We start from the raw sequence: 18,123 nt of genomic DNA on the forward strand, positions 1-18,123 counted from the left end.
TCTTGGTTAAAATCTTTAGGAGAGTTAGTTGAAGATAGCTTGAAGTGTTTTGCAATAGGTAGGCTTACAGGTTTAACATCACTCATATTGAACCTTTTTAGGATCTTCTCACAATAGTTAGACTGATTGATGCTTAGAACAGACTCCTCCTTGTTCCTTAGGATTCTAATTCCTAGGACCTTGCTTGCTTATCCCATGTTCTTCATATCAAACTCCCTTTTTAAAAGGTTTTTAACACGAGTTAGATCTTCCTTGGACCTACCTCCTAGTAACATATCATCTACATATATGAGTAGGTAAACCTTGTCCTTGTAAGAACCTATATTTAATAAACACATATGTTAAATGAACTTCTTTTGAATCCAATGCTAGATATATAGTCATTGAACTTTCTATACCAGCACCTAGGTGATTGTTTTACATAGAAAGGGACTCTTTAGCTTTCACAAATGTAATGCAGTCTCAGGTCTCGACGCACTTCTTGGAAGATTCACTATCAAGTAAGACAAATCAAGAACCTTCTTCAAGGCAAACAAGTGCATCACATTTACGACAAGTAATGGCTTAGCTGACTCTCTGGCAAAAGCTGGACACTCATCAGCAGATGATCTTCCTTTCTACCATCTGATCTTCCTCAACATTGCCACACTGCGTTTTTGAATGATTTACAAGGTCTGTATGCAACCAGGCCGACTTCTTAGGGCAAGAGCGTGACTTTGGTAATCCGGTTCGTCGCTCAGGAGAATACATCTGGGGTTTACTGTTTTCCTTCTCTCTCTAACGTCTTGGTATTGGGTCAGCTTCTGTAGCGGTAATGAACTTTGTCTTCTTGGTTGTTGACGAATGCACCTTTCTTTTATCAAATCTCAGGGACATGGTCTAATCATGAGGGTATTATTTTATCATGGTGTTGGATCCCAAGTTTTTATGGATTCCTTCTTTGTTACCGGGGTCGACCCCAAAGCCATAATGTCTCAAAACGACGAGACCATAGAGAAACTCTTTTTTATTCCTTTCTTTCGAACTTCGTGAAGAACCCCATTCAAGATCTCCCTCGTTACGAACAAAAAAGTGGGGCTGCGCCCCAGTTGTACACTCCCTTCGTTCTATGAACCCTTGTTGATTCTGAACTTCGTTCACGAAGGAACCGGACTTTTGACGGGCCAGCCCTTTTTTATACGCCGCTTTACCCGAAAATGAGCTTTGCACCTCTGGGCTCCCAGGATAGAATGACTTGTTGAGTAAGCAATAGAGATTTTCCTTTCCTTTAACTTCAAATCCTTTAGGTTGGTCATATAGATTGTCTCTTCTAGATGTCCATGAAGGAAGGCAGTTTTCACATCTAATTGATACAATTCTAAATTATTTTGAGCAACCAAGGTTAAAAGAAGTCTTATGGAGGTTTGTTTAAAAACTGGAGAGAAAATCTCTGAGTAGTCTATTCCTTCCGTTTGAATAAATCTCTTTGCAACCAACCTTGCTTTATACCTAGGTTTTTTTTCACATGATGCACCTTCCTTAAGTTTGAAAACCCATTTAGAGGCAACTGGTTTATAACCCTTAGGCAAAGGAACTAAAGACCAAGTGTCATTCACTTTTAGTGAATGCATCTTCTCATTCATAGCTTATATCCAATCCCTTGCATCAGCACAACTTGTTGCTTCTTCAAAGATTGCTGGTTCTTGGTTAGTAAGAGCCACAACAGCATTTAGAACCAAATTCATATAGTTCATTTCAGTATATCTAGCTAGAGGGATAATGGTTCTCCTTTCTCTATCCCTAGCTAAGATATACTGACTCAAACCAGGCTGCTCATTTATAGTCTCCTCTTGTTCTCCTGCATCTTCCTCAACTTCTCTTGTGTCACTAGGTAGGTTAGATTTTGTTGGTTGCTCAGTAGGTAACTCTACCTCACCTGTGGTGGATGACTTACCTTCATCATTAAGCCTCTTCTCCTTTTGCATAAACATCTTTTCTTCTCTAAAAGTGACGTCTCTACTAATTATAAACTTCTTCTCTACTGGATGCCATATTTTAAATCCTTTAACACCCTCTGTGAAGCCTACAAACATGCACTTAACTGCTCTGGCTTTCAACTTTCCCTTATTTTGGTGAATAAGCCCTACAATCCAAAGACCTTGAGGTTATCTAGATTAGGAAGATGATTAGTCCATTTCTTCTCAGGGGTAAACAATTCTAGAGATGTGTGAGGGCATCTATTCAAGGTATACATTGTGTAGGCTGCAACTTCTGTCAAATAGTTTTCACTTAGGATAGCATCAGAAAGCAAACATCTAACCCTTTCCATTATAGTTCTGTTTAACCTCTCAGCAACCTTATTCTGTTGAGGTGTATACCTCATCGTTCTATGCCTAGTTATACCACTCTTACTACAATATTTGTCAAAATATTCATTGCAAAACTCAAGCCCATTGTTGGTTCTAAAGTATTTTAACCTTTTAGATGTTTGGTTTTCTATCATAGCTTTCCATTCTTTAAACTTCCCAAAAAACTTGGTCCTTAGTTTTAAGAAAGTATATCCAGCTCTTCCTAGAAAAGTCATCTATAAAGGTTAGAAAATACCTTGAGCCACTAAAGCTTGGTGTAAGAGATGGTCCCCATAGGTCAAAATGTACATAATCCAATATTTCTTTGGTGGTATGCTGAGATTTTGTGAAACTTTGTCTTGTTGCTTTCCCTAGAATACAGTGTTCACAAAAGGAAAGGTGTTCACTGATCCCTTTGGGCAGTATACCTTGTTTAGACAATGCTTGCATCCCTTTTTCACTGATATAGATAGTCTTTTGTGCCACAAATCTACCTCTGTCAAGCTTGCTGTTGAAACCGTGTAGGCATTAGTCATCATCTCTACTCTTTTTGCAATATAGAGGTCATTGACCTTTTCACCAACCAAAACTACCTTAGAATCCTTAATCTCCTCTAGGATTCCACCTTTTCCTCTACACTCACACTCAATGAAGTCAAGCATACCCAGAGATATCAAATTTCTCATGAGCAAGTTACATGTCTCACATTTCTGAAAAGCTTGATTGATCCATCCTTTAGCTTTAAGGAGGCTTCATTGTTCCCCATGTACATAGATTCTTCATCCACATCCTTGTAGGTATTAAACCAAGGTCGGAAGGGTGTCATATGATAGATACAGCCAAAGTCAACTACTTAGTCATGCTTCCCAAGAGGACTTATTTGGATGGTTTTGTTTCTAGTAGAGGCTAAGGCATCAGAATATAAGTAAAACCCTTCAACCATTGAAGCTTCTGGCTATTTCCTTTCTGATCCTTCTTTTTTTTTTTTTTTTTCTTGATTTTTCCGTTTTAAGTTTTAGCAATCCCTCATCAAGTGTCTTTTCTTCTTGCAGTAGTTACATCTCAGCTTGGTTTTGGGTTTATGCTTTTCACCAGACTGATTTTTAGTCTTTTTAGACTGATTCCGCTTGTTCTTGTCCTTGACAAACAGTCATTCTGCACAAGGCTGCTCCTTTTTTACTGACTGAAGCTCCAATTCTCTAGTTATCAATGCTGAAATAATGGCATCAGTGGCAACTAACTCTCTGCCATATTTCAAGGCATTTTCCACCTCTTCATAGGCTTCGGATAGAGAGTTCAACAAGACAAAGGCTTCATTCTCATCGCCAATCTTTTCGCCAAGGCTCTTGAACTCAAAAACTATCCTCTTAAACTCATCCAAATTGTTTGATAGTGGTTTAGCAGAATCCATCTTAAAAGTGAAGAACTTTTCCCTTAGATACATCTTGTTGAGGAGATCCTTAGTTTCAAAAAGACTTTCTAGCTTGACCTACATCTTGTAGGTCGTGTCTTGATCGATCACCTGTCTCAAGATGTTGTCACTAAGATTAAGAACTAAAGTTCTATAGGCTGTAAATTCCATATCTTCCTTTTCTTGACCTGTTAATGTAGGTAGCAAAGTCAACGGATTTAGAAGGCCTTTATAAGCTCTCTGTTGTCCAAGAATAGCTTTGATTTTGGCCTTCCACAGACCAAAATCACGATTTCCATCGAACTTCTCTATTTCAAATCTTGCAATAGCCATCACTAATTTGATCGAGTATCGAGACTAGTTTTCTTGAGTATCTAGATGCTCCAAGGATGCAGACCTTGATGATATTCAAATGCTCCGATACCACAAATTGTTAGGTTATTCAATCTTCTCTAGGCTCAATTACTCAAGATCAACACTGAAATGGTGAAGAAATGGCTGAGAAAGGTTCTGTCAAATCGATGCTCGATGCTTGATGTTCGATATGTTTCTACTCGATGGTCGATGCGAGTTTCCTTCTATCCTCAACAAGAATCTATTATTTTCTCGATGGAACTCGATTAATGTTGGTTGATACTAGATCCTACTCGATGAGTCTTGATCTTTACTCGATGCAACTCAAAGATGAAAACGACTGACTCGAAGCTACTTGATAGAAGAAATCGATGCACGATTTAACTCGATACACTAGAATTCAATACGATTTGAAAACAAGACTGTATTCACGCAATTTGCAGAAAGATTGAAGTCGATTAAACAAAGAAGATAAAGACAAGAATAAGAAACACACAGGATTACGTGGTTCGGTCAAGATGCCTATGTCCACAGGAAGATTCAAGTTCTTTTTCACTTAGAAGATTGTGTACAGCTTGTCTGTTTACAAAAAAATAGAAAAATAATGAACTCACTCTGTTTTGTTTTCTGATCAGTGGTATTTATAACATATACCAACAGACCGTTACAAGATAAAGTTAGTTATAAACAAAAACTAGTTGAGGTATTTGAGTCACGATTTCTTCAATTGCAAGTTCCTTTATGTTGAAGATGGACATTAGAGATGGTGAGTTGGTTTCTATTTTTATTTTAACAAAAGTTGGTTTCTAGTTTTATTTTAACATTTTCACTTTTTGGAGGGCTTATACTCGCGCACTTGAGTCCAAGATTTTAGATCATTTAATTTTTTTGAATTGAGAACCTTCTCGCCTTTTCTTTTACATTGTAGAAACTGATGTTGGAGTTTTTGTCGTAGGTGTCCAGCTCACATGTTGCACAAGTAAGACTTTTTTTTTTAAACTTGTGTTTTCTGAGCTCAATTGGAGCTTAATTTCTACTAGCTCTGCAACATTCTTTTGGCTATATAAATCTAACAATGATCATATATGTGGCTTATTTTTTATAGATTAAATGGTTATGTAAATTTTCATTTTATTAAAAAAAATCTCTCCAAAAATAAAAGAGAATTTTTCACATATTGAAAAAAATGTCAAACTATTTACAGAAATAGCAAAAGAAAGTACTAATAGAAACTGATAGACTTTTATCAGTATCTATCAATGATAGACTTGTATTAATTTCTATCACTGATAGTATCAATGATAGACTTCTATCAGTTTTTATCACTAATAGACACTGATAGAACCTGATAGACTTCTATAAGAATCTATCGGTGATAAACTTATATTTGATAGACGTTGACAAACTTCTATCAATATCTATCTGTGATAGACATTGAATATCTATCTGTGATAGACATTGAATATCTATCATAACAATAATAAAAATTTTCTATTTGTGTAAATATTTTTCTGTAATTTTCTAAATTTTGAAAATACTCAAAATAAAACTTTTCAAAATTTATGGGCAAAATTTGAACCTATCTCTAAGTTTGAAATTTGGTATAATTTAACCTTAATTTTTCACATGTAACTTAAGGTGTTATCTTATCTTTTCTAATATAAAATTGAAATTTAATCCAATAATTTTAATAGGTTCACATAATATTTGATTTTTGTCTAATAGTCGTGAGTTTTAAGAAAAAAAGGAATAGGTCAAGTTCGAATGGATGTAAAATTAAAAATTTAAAAACTTATTTGACACAGAATTGAAAGTCTAGGATCATTACATTGTTTCATGTAGTGTAATTGGATTGAATGAGGAGATAAAAAATAAGAACGAGGTTTGGTTGTCCACGTGGTGAAGAAAATAGGGATTAGCATCCTGATCATCCACGAATTGAGAAAGAGGTTGAGCAGAAGAAGAGGAAGACAAAGAACAAGTCATTCCAATCCCTATTTCGAAGAAAACACTCAAGAGAGAGAATTCAAAGATACATATGATATACCATATTGACACTTAACTCTAAATTAAACTTGCACAACTTTCCACATTAAGAAAAAATAGCAAACTATACTCACTAATTTTCTCTAATAACAACCTATTAAACATTTTTTTAAAACAAAACTAAAGATCAAATAGATACAAATCTAAAAGTTTAGGCCCCGTTTAGTAAACCATTTGATTTTTTTATTTTTGTTTTTGAAAATTAAGTCTATTTCATCCACATTTCTTATCATGATTTGCATTTTCTTAAGTACAATGGTTGAATTCTTAGTCAAATTCTAAAACAAAAACAACTTTTTAAAAACTATTTTTTTTAGTTCTTAAATTTTTGCTTGATTTTTTAAATATTTGGTGAAAATTAGATAACAAATGAAGAAATTTGGAAATGAAAGTAATGTTTATAAGCTTGATTTAAAAAAATAAAAACAAAAAAAAAATAATTATCAAACGAGGCTTTAGAAACTTAAACTTGTAACCTCTCTCTATATTGGATTATCTATTCTTTCCTTCTTCATGCTAGTAAAAAGGAAAATACAAACAAAACTAAAATTGCAATAAAAAAAGTATTTCAACTTTTGTCTTTTAGAAACTAAAAAAAGCTTTAAAAAGTAGGTACTAAAACATATGTGTGGTCTATATGTTCTAAAAACATAAAAGTAGAGAACCAAAAACTTATATAAAAAAGTAAAGGATTGCCAATCTTTTGATATATAATATAAGAATGGTGTTAACTACAAAATGTACTTATCCATCTCTCTTAGAAACAAAAGAAAGTAAAAATAAAAACAAAAACAAAACAAAAAAACATATCATGAACATATACTTCTCTTCATGTCTGAAAAGTTAAAAAGGCCAAAAAAAAAAAAAAAAAAACAACTTACCAAACAAATTTGTTTGCTCTTTCTCAACAGAAATTAACCATTAAATAACCTTTCCAAAATTCATAAATTTCAAAAAAAAAAAAAAACAAAAAAACCTCAACTCTAATGTGTTGTTTTAATTTACTCTCCAAGTTTCAAAAGTTACAATTTTATTTCTTAAATTTGAGTCTTGTTTCAATTTTATCTCTGGATTTTAAGATTTTTACTCTTAACCTCAATTTTTCACTATGTACTCACTTTTCGTCTTTAGTGATAATGTTTATTAATTAATTTGAGTTTTGAGAAAATAAAGTGAGTGCTCTCTTAAATTTGGGTGCCTCTTTCTTGTTTATCCCAAGCTATACCGCGTTGTGATATTTGGAAGCAAATAGATTGAACTTGGCTATTTTAAAAGAGATTTATAGTGCGCGAGCTTGAGGGTCTTTTGTAATCTCCATCATAGTAGAACATGCAAATGCAGAAAACTAGACATCATTGTGTTCTCTTTTTTATTTGTTATTTTATGATCGATTGTTTATTTGACTCTAACATATAAAATGAGAGTTTGCTATATAATTTAGCTTATTCCAAAATTATTTATATCTGGTCATTAATCACTATAGTTCAAGAAATTTTGATTATATTTAGTCAATAATCGTTAACCCACATTAGTGAGAAAGAATAAATATATCAACAATTCATATGCCCATAACAAGAAACAAGTATAATGCATAAAACCCAAACAAAAGGCCTTTTCCAAGGAAGAGATCAAGAACTCAACCAAGATAAAGAAAAAAAAAAAGAGTATCAAAATAACAAAGCTGAAACAAACATCCCTAACAATGCAACCATCACACCGATGCGACCACCCCCAACAACAACCAAAGACGTCGAACCACCACTCGCATAGTCCCCGGTCGACGTATTGGTGCTAAGAACGACGACAACCCAATTATTGTCGAACGTCCCAACCCCAGCACCCGTATAGTTCCCGTCGTTGATGTATTCGACATCGTGGGAATTGCTGTAGTTACTAATGACGAATGCAGGTTCGAGCTTGGGGACGCAAGCGGGGAGAATGATGCCATCAACAGAGGAGTTGTAGGCTATGTGACATTTTTTCAAGAGTTTAGGGAAATCTGCAAGCTTAGCTTCAGAGCTAATTTCCTTGTTGAAATTTTCTGCACTTGAACAAGGCTCATCTCTTAGCTTATAAGCAAGTCTACTAGCCAAACATGCTGCATTTCTGTTAGAAGAAAGACTTGATAGATTCTTTGATAGCCGGTATTGGTTGATGGCTTCTAGAATGTTGTCGTCTTTCACTGAACAACGACAAAAGTAGGATTGTCAGGGTATCGCTTACGTTCTCGAAATAAAATATCGATATTGAGAGATAAAAAATAAAAGAAAAAAAAGAACGAAATCTAAATTATTTAGACATCGTTTGGTAATTATATCCATTTCGTTTTATTTATTTATTTATTATTTTTTAACATAAAACATATATACACTCACATCATCTTAAATTTCTTGATTTTAGTTTAGGAAAACAAGTCAAAAATTAAAAATAAAAGTGCTCTTTAATTATTAACTAATAACATACCATGTCAATGTTATGAACAAAAGTAATGAAGGGTATCGTAATGAAGTCAAATCATATAATATTAATACTATTTTTAAGTTCGCAACTGACGCCATCGGAATATTAAACAATATGAATTTTATGTTTGGTGAAGTGATTTAATACCATCGTATTAAAATACACTTTGAAATCGATTTTTTAAACTAAATAAATGAAATCTTTGACAGAAGAGATGTATCGACGAACAATTAAAAAAAAGAATTGTGAAAATTATAAAAGAACATAAATTATTTGGATGAAGAATGAATAAAAATTTTAAGATTTTCTTTGAAATTTTCATGAGAGAGAGAGAGAGAGAGAGAATACCATCACAAAGAACAACATTGGGCAGAAGGAGGAAGTTGGAGATCACAACAAAGAAGAATAAAGTGAACAATCTAAAGAGAGAGGCCATCAAATTTGTGGGTAACAATGAAGTAAATTAATCTCCCAAGCCAAAGCAATAAAAAGAGGGGAAGAAGCAATAATTAAAAACAAAAAAACAAAATAAAACTTTAAAAAAGAGTTCCATTACCAATGAATATTATATAATAATTTATATTATCCACTTTTTAAATATTGAATTCTCTGTTTCCTTTCATGGGGTTTTGCCTTGCTATGGAAGTTGGGTTTTAGATACCTTGCATCTTCTTTACCCTTCTTCTTACTCCCCCAAAACCCTTGCTCACATATTGCACTAAAACAATAATAATTTGGACAAACGGCAAAAACCACCCGTGTGATAGTTGTAATTATACCCTTAAACTTTCTATTGTAAAAATTTAGTATAAATTAATACAGACGTTAAAATTAGACCTTCAAACATACATGATTGTTGAAATTGTAACAATTGTATAAGTATAAGGGTTCAATTGTTATCAGAGGCCTAATTTCATTAATTTCTATAATGAATTTGAATTTGATGGTCTGATTTTCACAATGATATAAGTTAGAGAGCACAAATTTTATAATTGAATGTTTGAGGGTGCAATGGCAACTAACACCATACTCCATAGATAGTTTTTACAATTTTCTCTAATAATAATAATAATATTCACATTTGGGGTGGAATGATCACTCTTTTAAAAAGAGTGCCCTATGGAAAAACGACCAAACCACTTCCAAAATATGGTGGCAGTTACAAATATACCTTTAAACTTTCGATTATAAAAACTGAGCATAAACTAATACAAGTATTAAAATTGGATCTTCAAATATACATAAATGTAAAATCTATAACAATTGTATAAGTATAAAGGTTCGATTTTTATCATTTGGAGGTCTGATTTCTATAATAAATTTGAATTTGATGGTCTGATTTTAACAATTGTATAAGTCAGAGAGCTCAAATTTTACCGTTTAAGGTGGTAACTGCAACTAACACTAAACTCCAACGATAGTTTTTACAATTTTCTCTAATAATAATAATAATATTTACCAAATGATCACTCTTTAAAAAAAAGTGGCCTATGTTAAATCATTGAAGCAAAGGAATACCTTAAAAAAAAAAAAAAACAAATTTTTGGCTGTGTAAAAGTAAAGTTTTCATTTCCTCAAACCAAGGTTTGGAATCATAGCTTCAACTTTTTGGCTTTCTTGCAACTAACACCACATGTGATGAAGTCATATGATCAATGTTTTGAATTTTTGTTGAGTTTGGGAATAATTTTTAATACTTTTTCAGCGAAGTTAATGTTAAGATGACTATTTTCTTTATCCACATATATGTATATTATATTTTATATTGTATTATTATCATATTTTGCAAATCCTTGCTATGTAGAAGTTTAAAATCCTACTTTCTGAATTACAAATAAAGTGCCAAATAATTTTATAGATACTATATCGATTATTAATTACTTTTTAAAAAAAAAAAATTAATTACTATACAATTGACAATTGGTGGGGGATCTAAATAATATAGTTTAACCTTGTCAAACCCAAAGATGAAAAAATCACGATATTTCTACGTTATATTGTCGAAATATCGTTAAATTCGTGGAACCAATAGAGATATTAGGGGTAAGTTGGTAGACATGAATGCCCCAAGTTTAGGAGGGGACATGAATGAACCGAAATCACATCTAAATTAGAAGGATCCTGAGAATATGAAAGTATAGATAAAAAATACATAAAAGAATTGAAAGTCAATATCTATACCAACAATGTGCATCTTCCTTTTCGATGGCTCAATCATGAGAATTCATAGTTAAGCATGCTTAGCCTATAACAATTCTATGTTGGGTAACCTTTTGGGAATTTCTCTTAAGAAACATGTGAGTGAAGACAAAACATGTTGAAAGGACTCGTGTTAGTTTATGAGGATATTCTTCACTCTTGAAAGCATCCAAGACAAGCAAGGATGATGTTGATAGGCCGTAGGTGATGCAAGGGAATGTCGAAGCCATCAGACGTCGAATCTTGGTTCGAATCCTGAACTTGGAACGTTACATCGTTGATATCTTTACAAAAATGTGAAAATACAGTCAAAATATCGCAGATATATCGTCCAAATATCGCTAGATGTCTTTTTTTTTTCAATTTTTTTTCATTTTTTCAGCCTTTTCAATCCCTAACTTTTTCCAATTTTCAAATTTAACCTTCTCCAAATTGAAATAGTTTTTGTCTAAAAGTTTAAATAAAAATGATTTTTTAAAAAAACATTTTTTCTCTAGTTAATCCAAACAAGTCTTACGATTTTATCAATGACATATTCATTTTTCGATCTTCACTATTATCTATCATTCCAATACTAATCATATTTGACCTCTAATTATTGATTTATATTCTTAAAGACATAGGTTTCGTGACTAAAAAAATTAAGCTTATTCTAAAATTTTACTAAAAAATTTAGGATATTTTTATAAATCTTTGTGATATCTATGATTTTACCAGAATATCCACTGATATATCCATAAATTTGAGTTACTGATATTTACATCGATAATGATATTTTGTCCTCGGTCAAAACTAAAAAATGGCTACCATCAATAAAATAGATTAATTTCATAAATATTTAATTTAAAATTTTTTAAAACAAATATTTAATTAAAGTGAGATCTTAATCCCTAACTAAATTTTATTAACACTAGGCTAGAGATGTGGATTTGACTATATATTTATTTACGATTAATTGAGTTGGTTGTTTTGGCGATGCCTCATAATATATCTTACGGGATGTCATACATGATGCTGATTCTACAAAATATTTTATTTCCTGTATAGAATATTTTGATTTTTATTTTTTTTTATGCTTTCCTGGTTTATGGTCTGTCAATATTAATTAGGAATATTTTTCTTCTCCCGTAGTAGTTATTTAAGAGTAAGTTTTTGGGCTAGCTAGGGTTGCCTTCTACATATTGAGATTTGAGGAGAAATGCATTTTCATGGTCTTCAACGAAGCTCTCTGTAATTCCATAAGTTGTGAAGTAAAAAGTTTGAATGTTACGTGTGGCAGGTTTTTTTTTTTTTTTTTTGTATTGCTTGAAGTAATTTTGTAAAGAGTTTTTTGTCCTTAGGGGAGCCTAAGTTATTGTTGATTGAGAAGGAGTTTTCACTCTTCGGGGGATCTTAAAGCATCTTCAACATAGAAGAAATTCTCGGACTTGGAACCAAAGTTTTATCAAGTGGAATGGTCTTCATTGACAGTGGAAAGATAAATATTGACAAGAAAGTGTCTCTCACTTAAAAGGAGCCTAAGTGATTCATCGCTACTATTTACATACCTAGGAGGTGCCGAAGTTCTAGTGAGAGGGAGTCTCACATCTAAGGGGAACCTAGGTGATTAATATAAGTTATGCTCTACGTGTATCATTGTAAATTTTACAGATAAGTACAACGTTGTAAACGTTTAACTTTTCATATTAGTGAATTTATCTTTCTAGGGCACGTTGCTCCTAGACGTAGATAGTATATCACCAAACTGGGTTACCAATCTCTGTGTATTATCTATTTATTAAGTTATTGGTAATTTATTTATTGTTTCTGTGATTGTCAGGACCATCTATTGAGCATTCTTGTTCTTAATAACAAATCACCTTAATTTCACGCTATCTTAACTAAATTCACATATCCATATGTGCAACTACATATGTTATTATTGAGTTTAACTATGATAATGTATACGTTATTATATAAACTAGAGATAATTGTAAGTTTAGCATAGTTTTGTTTCTGAGTAAAATAGCGGGTCAGATTTCTATCTTTGAGTGAAATCGGTGTCAGGATCTTCCCCGTCTAATTAAGTGAGGATTTTATGGCTTGTTCATAGCCTTTTGGATAAGAAGACGTGTTAAGAGACCGGGAAAACTATTATAACGAGTTTTAGTTTTACGCATTATTTCTAACAATTTCGAGGTCCCATTTACTTTTGTGCAGGCAGCGGATGGCTCCATGGTTTCTGGATGATCACCTCCTTATTCTTCAATCTTCGATGGTGGATGTTCGTCCAACAGACCTTGATTTTCAAATGGGTTTTTATCGTAATGTACCCCTATGTTGTTTTAACAAAATCATGTTTGAAAGAACAAGCAATGCAGTTGGGATTTTTTATGGTTTTGAAGGGATTTGAAGGGATTCCAGTGGAGCCGTCCTCGGCAAGTCCATCATACCTGATAACCCAACTGGACGGACTGTTTCAAAACTTGTTGGGCTACCAACATCGAAGGCTAACATAATATCTGTTCAGCACACTCCAAAGGTAAAAATTCGAGAGCCATGGCATGGAAAAAAGGAAGAAGGGGCTAGGTTTGGATTCTTCTATGGTGAATAAGAAGCAAAAATTGGACGGAAGTTGTACTGTGGGAGGAGGAAAAAGATGGAGGTCCACAACGTGAGGCTTCTCTAATTTCAACTTTTCAGTCGAAGTTGGATGATTGTTCCCTTCGCGATATGGGGTTATCACAGTAACACGTTCACTTGGTGCAATAGACGACATCCTCCAAACCAGGTCAGCATCTATCTAGATCATTTTCTTCTTAACAATGATTTTATGTCCTTCTTCCCAGAGTATAGGGTGTTTCATCTTCTCTGGGCTAAATCTGACTGAAACAAGACCTATATTGCCCTTATACCGAAGGTTAAACATCCCAGGTCCGTTTTTTACTCCTGTCATATTAGTCTGTGTAATGTTCATTATGAATTAATTGCGAAAACTATGATAAATAGGTTGAAAGTGATTATAGGGGATATTATTTTTGTTAAACCACTAATTGCTAAAGAGAAATTTTCATTGAAAGCGATTCCTTCAATCAAGTATTAGACTCAAGCGATTATGCTTACCCGTCAAGACAGGAAGGTGGGATTCTATCCCGCCCTTTTATTAGTTCAATGAGCGTTCAATGAGGGACAGTCTACTTTTTTTCCTAGGCGTCTTATTAGCGATAATGTTATAGTGAGTCATGAATGCTTTACATGTATGAGTAAAATGAAAAAAAAAAAAAGGAAAAGTGGGGTATGCAGCTTCGAAGATTGATATGAGCAAAGCTTATGACAGGGTCGCATGGGTGTTCCTCGGGAGGATTTTATGTAATCTGAGGATTGGACAAGGTTGGATTGACCTGTGATGAAGTGTGTGTCCATAACGCGTTTTGTTGTCCTTATTAATGGGGTAGCTAACAAATCCATCATCCCAACGAGAGGTTTCAGATGAGGCAATCCACTATTCCTATATATGTTCTTATTATTGTTGAGGTTGATGCCCTAAATCTTGTAGGGTTCTATAGTTTGTAATTGTATTGTACAAACATTTTATTTTTTTAATAAAATATGAGATATTTTATTTGACATTTAGTAGCATTAAACGCACAAACCAATAAACTAACATCCAATGTTATCTTCTATAGCTTAAACATATATGTAGAGACATACAGGTGAATCATGTTTAAGTGATAATCTAAATGATTTGTAGTAGATGAATAAGGCTCAATACTGTAACGACCCAACCCCCTAGGACTTAAGTTACGCCGTTACTAAAATGCATGCATGCATGGCACTTAAAACGACACTCCTTTATGTTGAAATAAATGTGAAATAGATAAAAAAGTTCAAAAGTCCTTTATTAAATGCAAACGTTGAAAACAAGATTAGGGTACCCATAAATCATAAAGGTTAATAAATAAATATGAAAAACAATTCTTTCTAACAAGTTTCGAACATCAAAACTAACACTAAGAGAAATATGAAAAGAACTTTAAATCTCATTATGCGAAAGCATAAAAAACTAGTCTCAGTGGCTCGATCACGAATTCCGCTTGTCCATCGCCGGTGCATCTCTACCCTTACCTGAAACAACAACAGGAGAAAGAATGAGATAAAATACTCAGTAAGTAACCCCATTACTGGGGTCAGGCTGGGCATCTATGTCCTCTATATATCCACCTATGGCACATATACACATGAAACAAGAAAGAGACTGAGTCCTATCCTACTGTAGTTAAGTATGCCCACTACCTATGGTGAATCCCGAAGGAAACACAAAATAGTGAATCCTGAAGGAAACACAAACTGGTAAATCCCAAAGGAAACACAAAATCTAATGGGCATCTAACTAATCAGTAAGAACAATCACACGGTCTCAACATCAAAATCATCACCGTACGAATCTATGACATACATGTAATCCTCGATACCATGGCTCTACCACATACCCATATACCTCAACAGCATGTTCTACAACATTCATGTATGAAGCCCTCGAAATAGGGGATGTGCCTGGCTCCAACATGTAATCCTCGAATCTATGACATACATGTAATCCTCGATACCCTTGTCCAACAACTCCTGCAATTGGACCTTCAGTTCCCTCCACTCTGCTGGGGCCATCTTATATGGAGCCCTCGAAATAGGGGTTGTGCCTGGTTCCAATTCAATGGAAAAATCTATCTCCCGCTGCGGGGGCAGTCTGGGAAGATCTTCTGGAAAAACGTCTGGAAAATCCCTCACTATTGGCTCCGAAGTCAAGGTGACTTCCTTCTCTCTGGTGTCCACCACACTGGCCATAAAGCCCCAGGCTCCTTGGTCGAATAGTCTACTGGCCTTAAATGTGGATATCACTTTGGGTAGGACTACAGTCCCAACCCCTTTGAACTTAAAACTGGCTCCTGTAGAAGGGTTAAAGATAACCTCCTTATAGGAGCAATCTATGCTGGCATGATTAGCAGCTAACCAGTCCATGCCCAATATAACATCAAAATCATGCATATCTAAAATTATCAGGGTTACATTTAATGCGCGATTGGCTACCTCTACCTGACATGCTTTTATCTTTTCTGTAGCTAACATGATCTCTCCTAATGGAGTGGAAATGGACAATGCAAATGGAAAAGTTTCTGAGTCTAACATGGCATACCTCACAAATACAGCAGATATAAACGAGTGCGAAGAGCCAGAGTCAAATAAAACAAGAGCATGGTGTCCCAAAATGGGAAGTGTACCTGTCACCACGGTGCCTGACTTCTCGGCTTCACACCGAGTGGTAGAAAATACCCTCCCCTGATGTTGCTAGCAGCTCGAGCCTCCCTAGAATGAGCTTATGAGTTGGCCCCTATACTCAGGTTCATTCCTCCTCGGGCATCTATCTGACATATGCCCTTTTTGGCCATATCAGAAACAGATCCCAGAGCTGGCTAGACAACGTCCTCAGTGTGCAAGTGGTACATATCGGCCTGTCCTTCCTGCTAGTTACAGCCTGGGAACCCTGTTGTCCCCAATGACGTGGAGCATTCACTGTGTTCTGGCTCTTCTACTGATGTTTAGGAGCCCTGTGCTCAACCTTCTTTTTCTGCCCTGCGGAGGTCCCAATCCCGAGCGACCTCCTGTATTCCTCTCCCACATGGGAGTCGACATCAATCCTTACGGTGGCTCGTAGTGCTGCAGCATATGTCTTGAGATCCAAGGCATGCACCATCCCTCGCAGTCCACTCCTCGGGCCCTGGATAAATCTCTCGATCCTCGCTGCCTCGGTGGCTACTAGTTCAGGAGCAAAGCGAGAAAGCTTATCGAATTCTTGCTCGTATTCCTCCACCGACATAACCCCCTGCCTCAAGTTCAAGAATTCTGCCTTTTATTGTATCGGGTGTTGGCCGAGAAGTACTTCTCATAATAGCGTTCCTTGAACTGCTCCCAGGTTGCAAGTTCACCACCAGTATCAATCATATTTTTTGCTAAATGCCACCAGATTTTCGCGTTACCAGTCAGCATGAAGACTGCGCATTGAAGCTTGTGCTCTTCCGGGCACCTCATAAAATGGAATATTGTCTAAATAGATGATAGCCACATCTCTACATTGATGGGGTCCCCCAACGATCCATCAAAGGGGCGAGGGTCATACTTCCTGAAATCCTTCAAATGTTTGGCCTCAAGAGACAGGCCCTACATGTCTCTGTCCTGCGGTCGAGTCTGTCGTAACGGCTCGGGTGGCACTGGTTCCTCCTGAGCCTGGTCTGGGAAAGCTATCCTGCCATTGTACCACAGATCAGTTCCTGCAACTTTCCCATTAAAGCAATTGCAACAGCTTCACTAATTCTGGTTTCCATCGCCTTTTCATCAACTTGGGTCACAGGCGGAATTGGAGCTACCGGAGCAGTCTGCCTACTCTCAACTCTCTCTGCTTGCTTTTCTTCTCTAACTGTATTTCTTGTTCTAGGTTTAGGTGCCATGTCCTGTCATAAATTCATACGTTAACTAACCAGTACTGGGTTTTTCTCAGACATCATGCATTTAAAACATTACATTACTGTTCTCATATATGCATTGAAACTTTCATTAGTAGAACGTACCTGACGGTGACGAGGAATCCGTTACTGGGCCACAGGGGCTATCTAGACTTACGTAGTAAGTCAGTCTATAGAACCCAAAACATGGGCTCTGATACCAACTGTAACGACCCGACCCCCTAGGACTTAAGTTGGGCCGTTACTAAAATACATGCATGCATGGCACTTAAAACGACACTCCTTTATGTTGAAATAAATGCGAGATAGATAAGGAAGTTCAAAAGTCCTTTATTAAATGCAAACGTTGAAAACAAGATTAGGGTACCCATAAATCATAAAGGTTAATAAATAAATATGAAAAACAATTCTTTCTAACAAGTTTCGAACATCAAAACTAACACTAAGAGAAATATGAAAAGAACTTTAAATCTTATTATGCTGAAGCGTAAAAAACTAGTCCCAGTGGCTCGATCACTAATTCCGCTTGTCCATTGCCAGTGCATCTCTACCCTTACCTGAAACTACAACAGGAGAAAGAATGAGTATAAAATACTCAGTAAGTAACCCCACTACTGGGGTCAGGCTGGGCATCTATGTTCTCTAGATACCCACCTATGGCACATATATACATGAAACAAGAAAGAGACTGAGTCCTATCCTACTGTAATTAAGTATGCCCACTACCTCTGGTGAATCCCGAAGGAAACACAAACTGGTGAATCCCGAAGGAAACACAAACTGGTGAACCCCAAAGGAAACACAAAATCTAATGGGCATCTAACTAATCAGT

The 18,123-nt window shown here is 35.1% G+C and overlaps 1 protein-coding gene across 1 annotated transcript; it reads right to left on the reverse strand.

Moving 5' to 3' along the window:
• Positions 1-7,621: 7,621 nt before the first annotated feature.
• Positions 7,622-9,138, reverse strand: LOC120071649 (putative GPI-anchored protein At3g06035). Its single transcript, XM_039024018.2, has 2 exons — positions 8,947-9,138; positions 7,622-8,320 (listed from the first exon to the last, which is right to left on the reverse strand). Exons 1-2 carry the CDS (start codon positions 9,032-9,034, stop codon positions 7,806-7,808), a joined length of 603 nt encoding a protein of 200 aa, XP_038879946.1. The 5' UTR covers positions 9,035-9,138; the 3' UTR covers positions 7,622-7,805.
• Between the last annotated feature and the right edge of the window lie 8,985 nt (positions 9,139-18,123).

Source organism: Benincasa hispida, chromosome 2 (assembly GCF_027475165.1).
Source record: "Benincasa hispida cultivar pf3 chromosome 2, pf3_genome.v1.1, whole genome shotgun sequence".
In the NCBI taxonomy this organism is placed as follows: domain Eukaryota; kingdom Viridiplantae; phylum Streptophyta; class Magnoliopsida; order Cucurbitales; family Cucurbitaceae; genus Benincasa; species Benincasa hispida.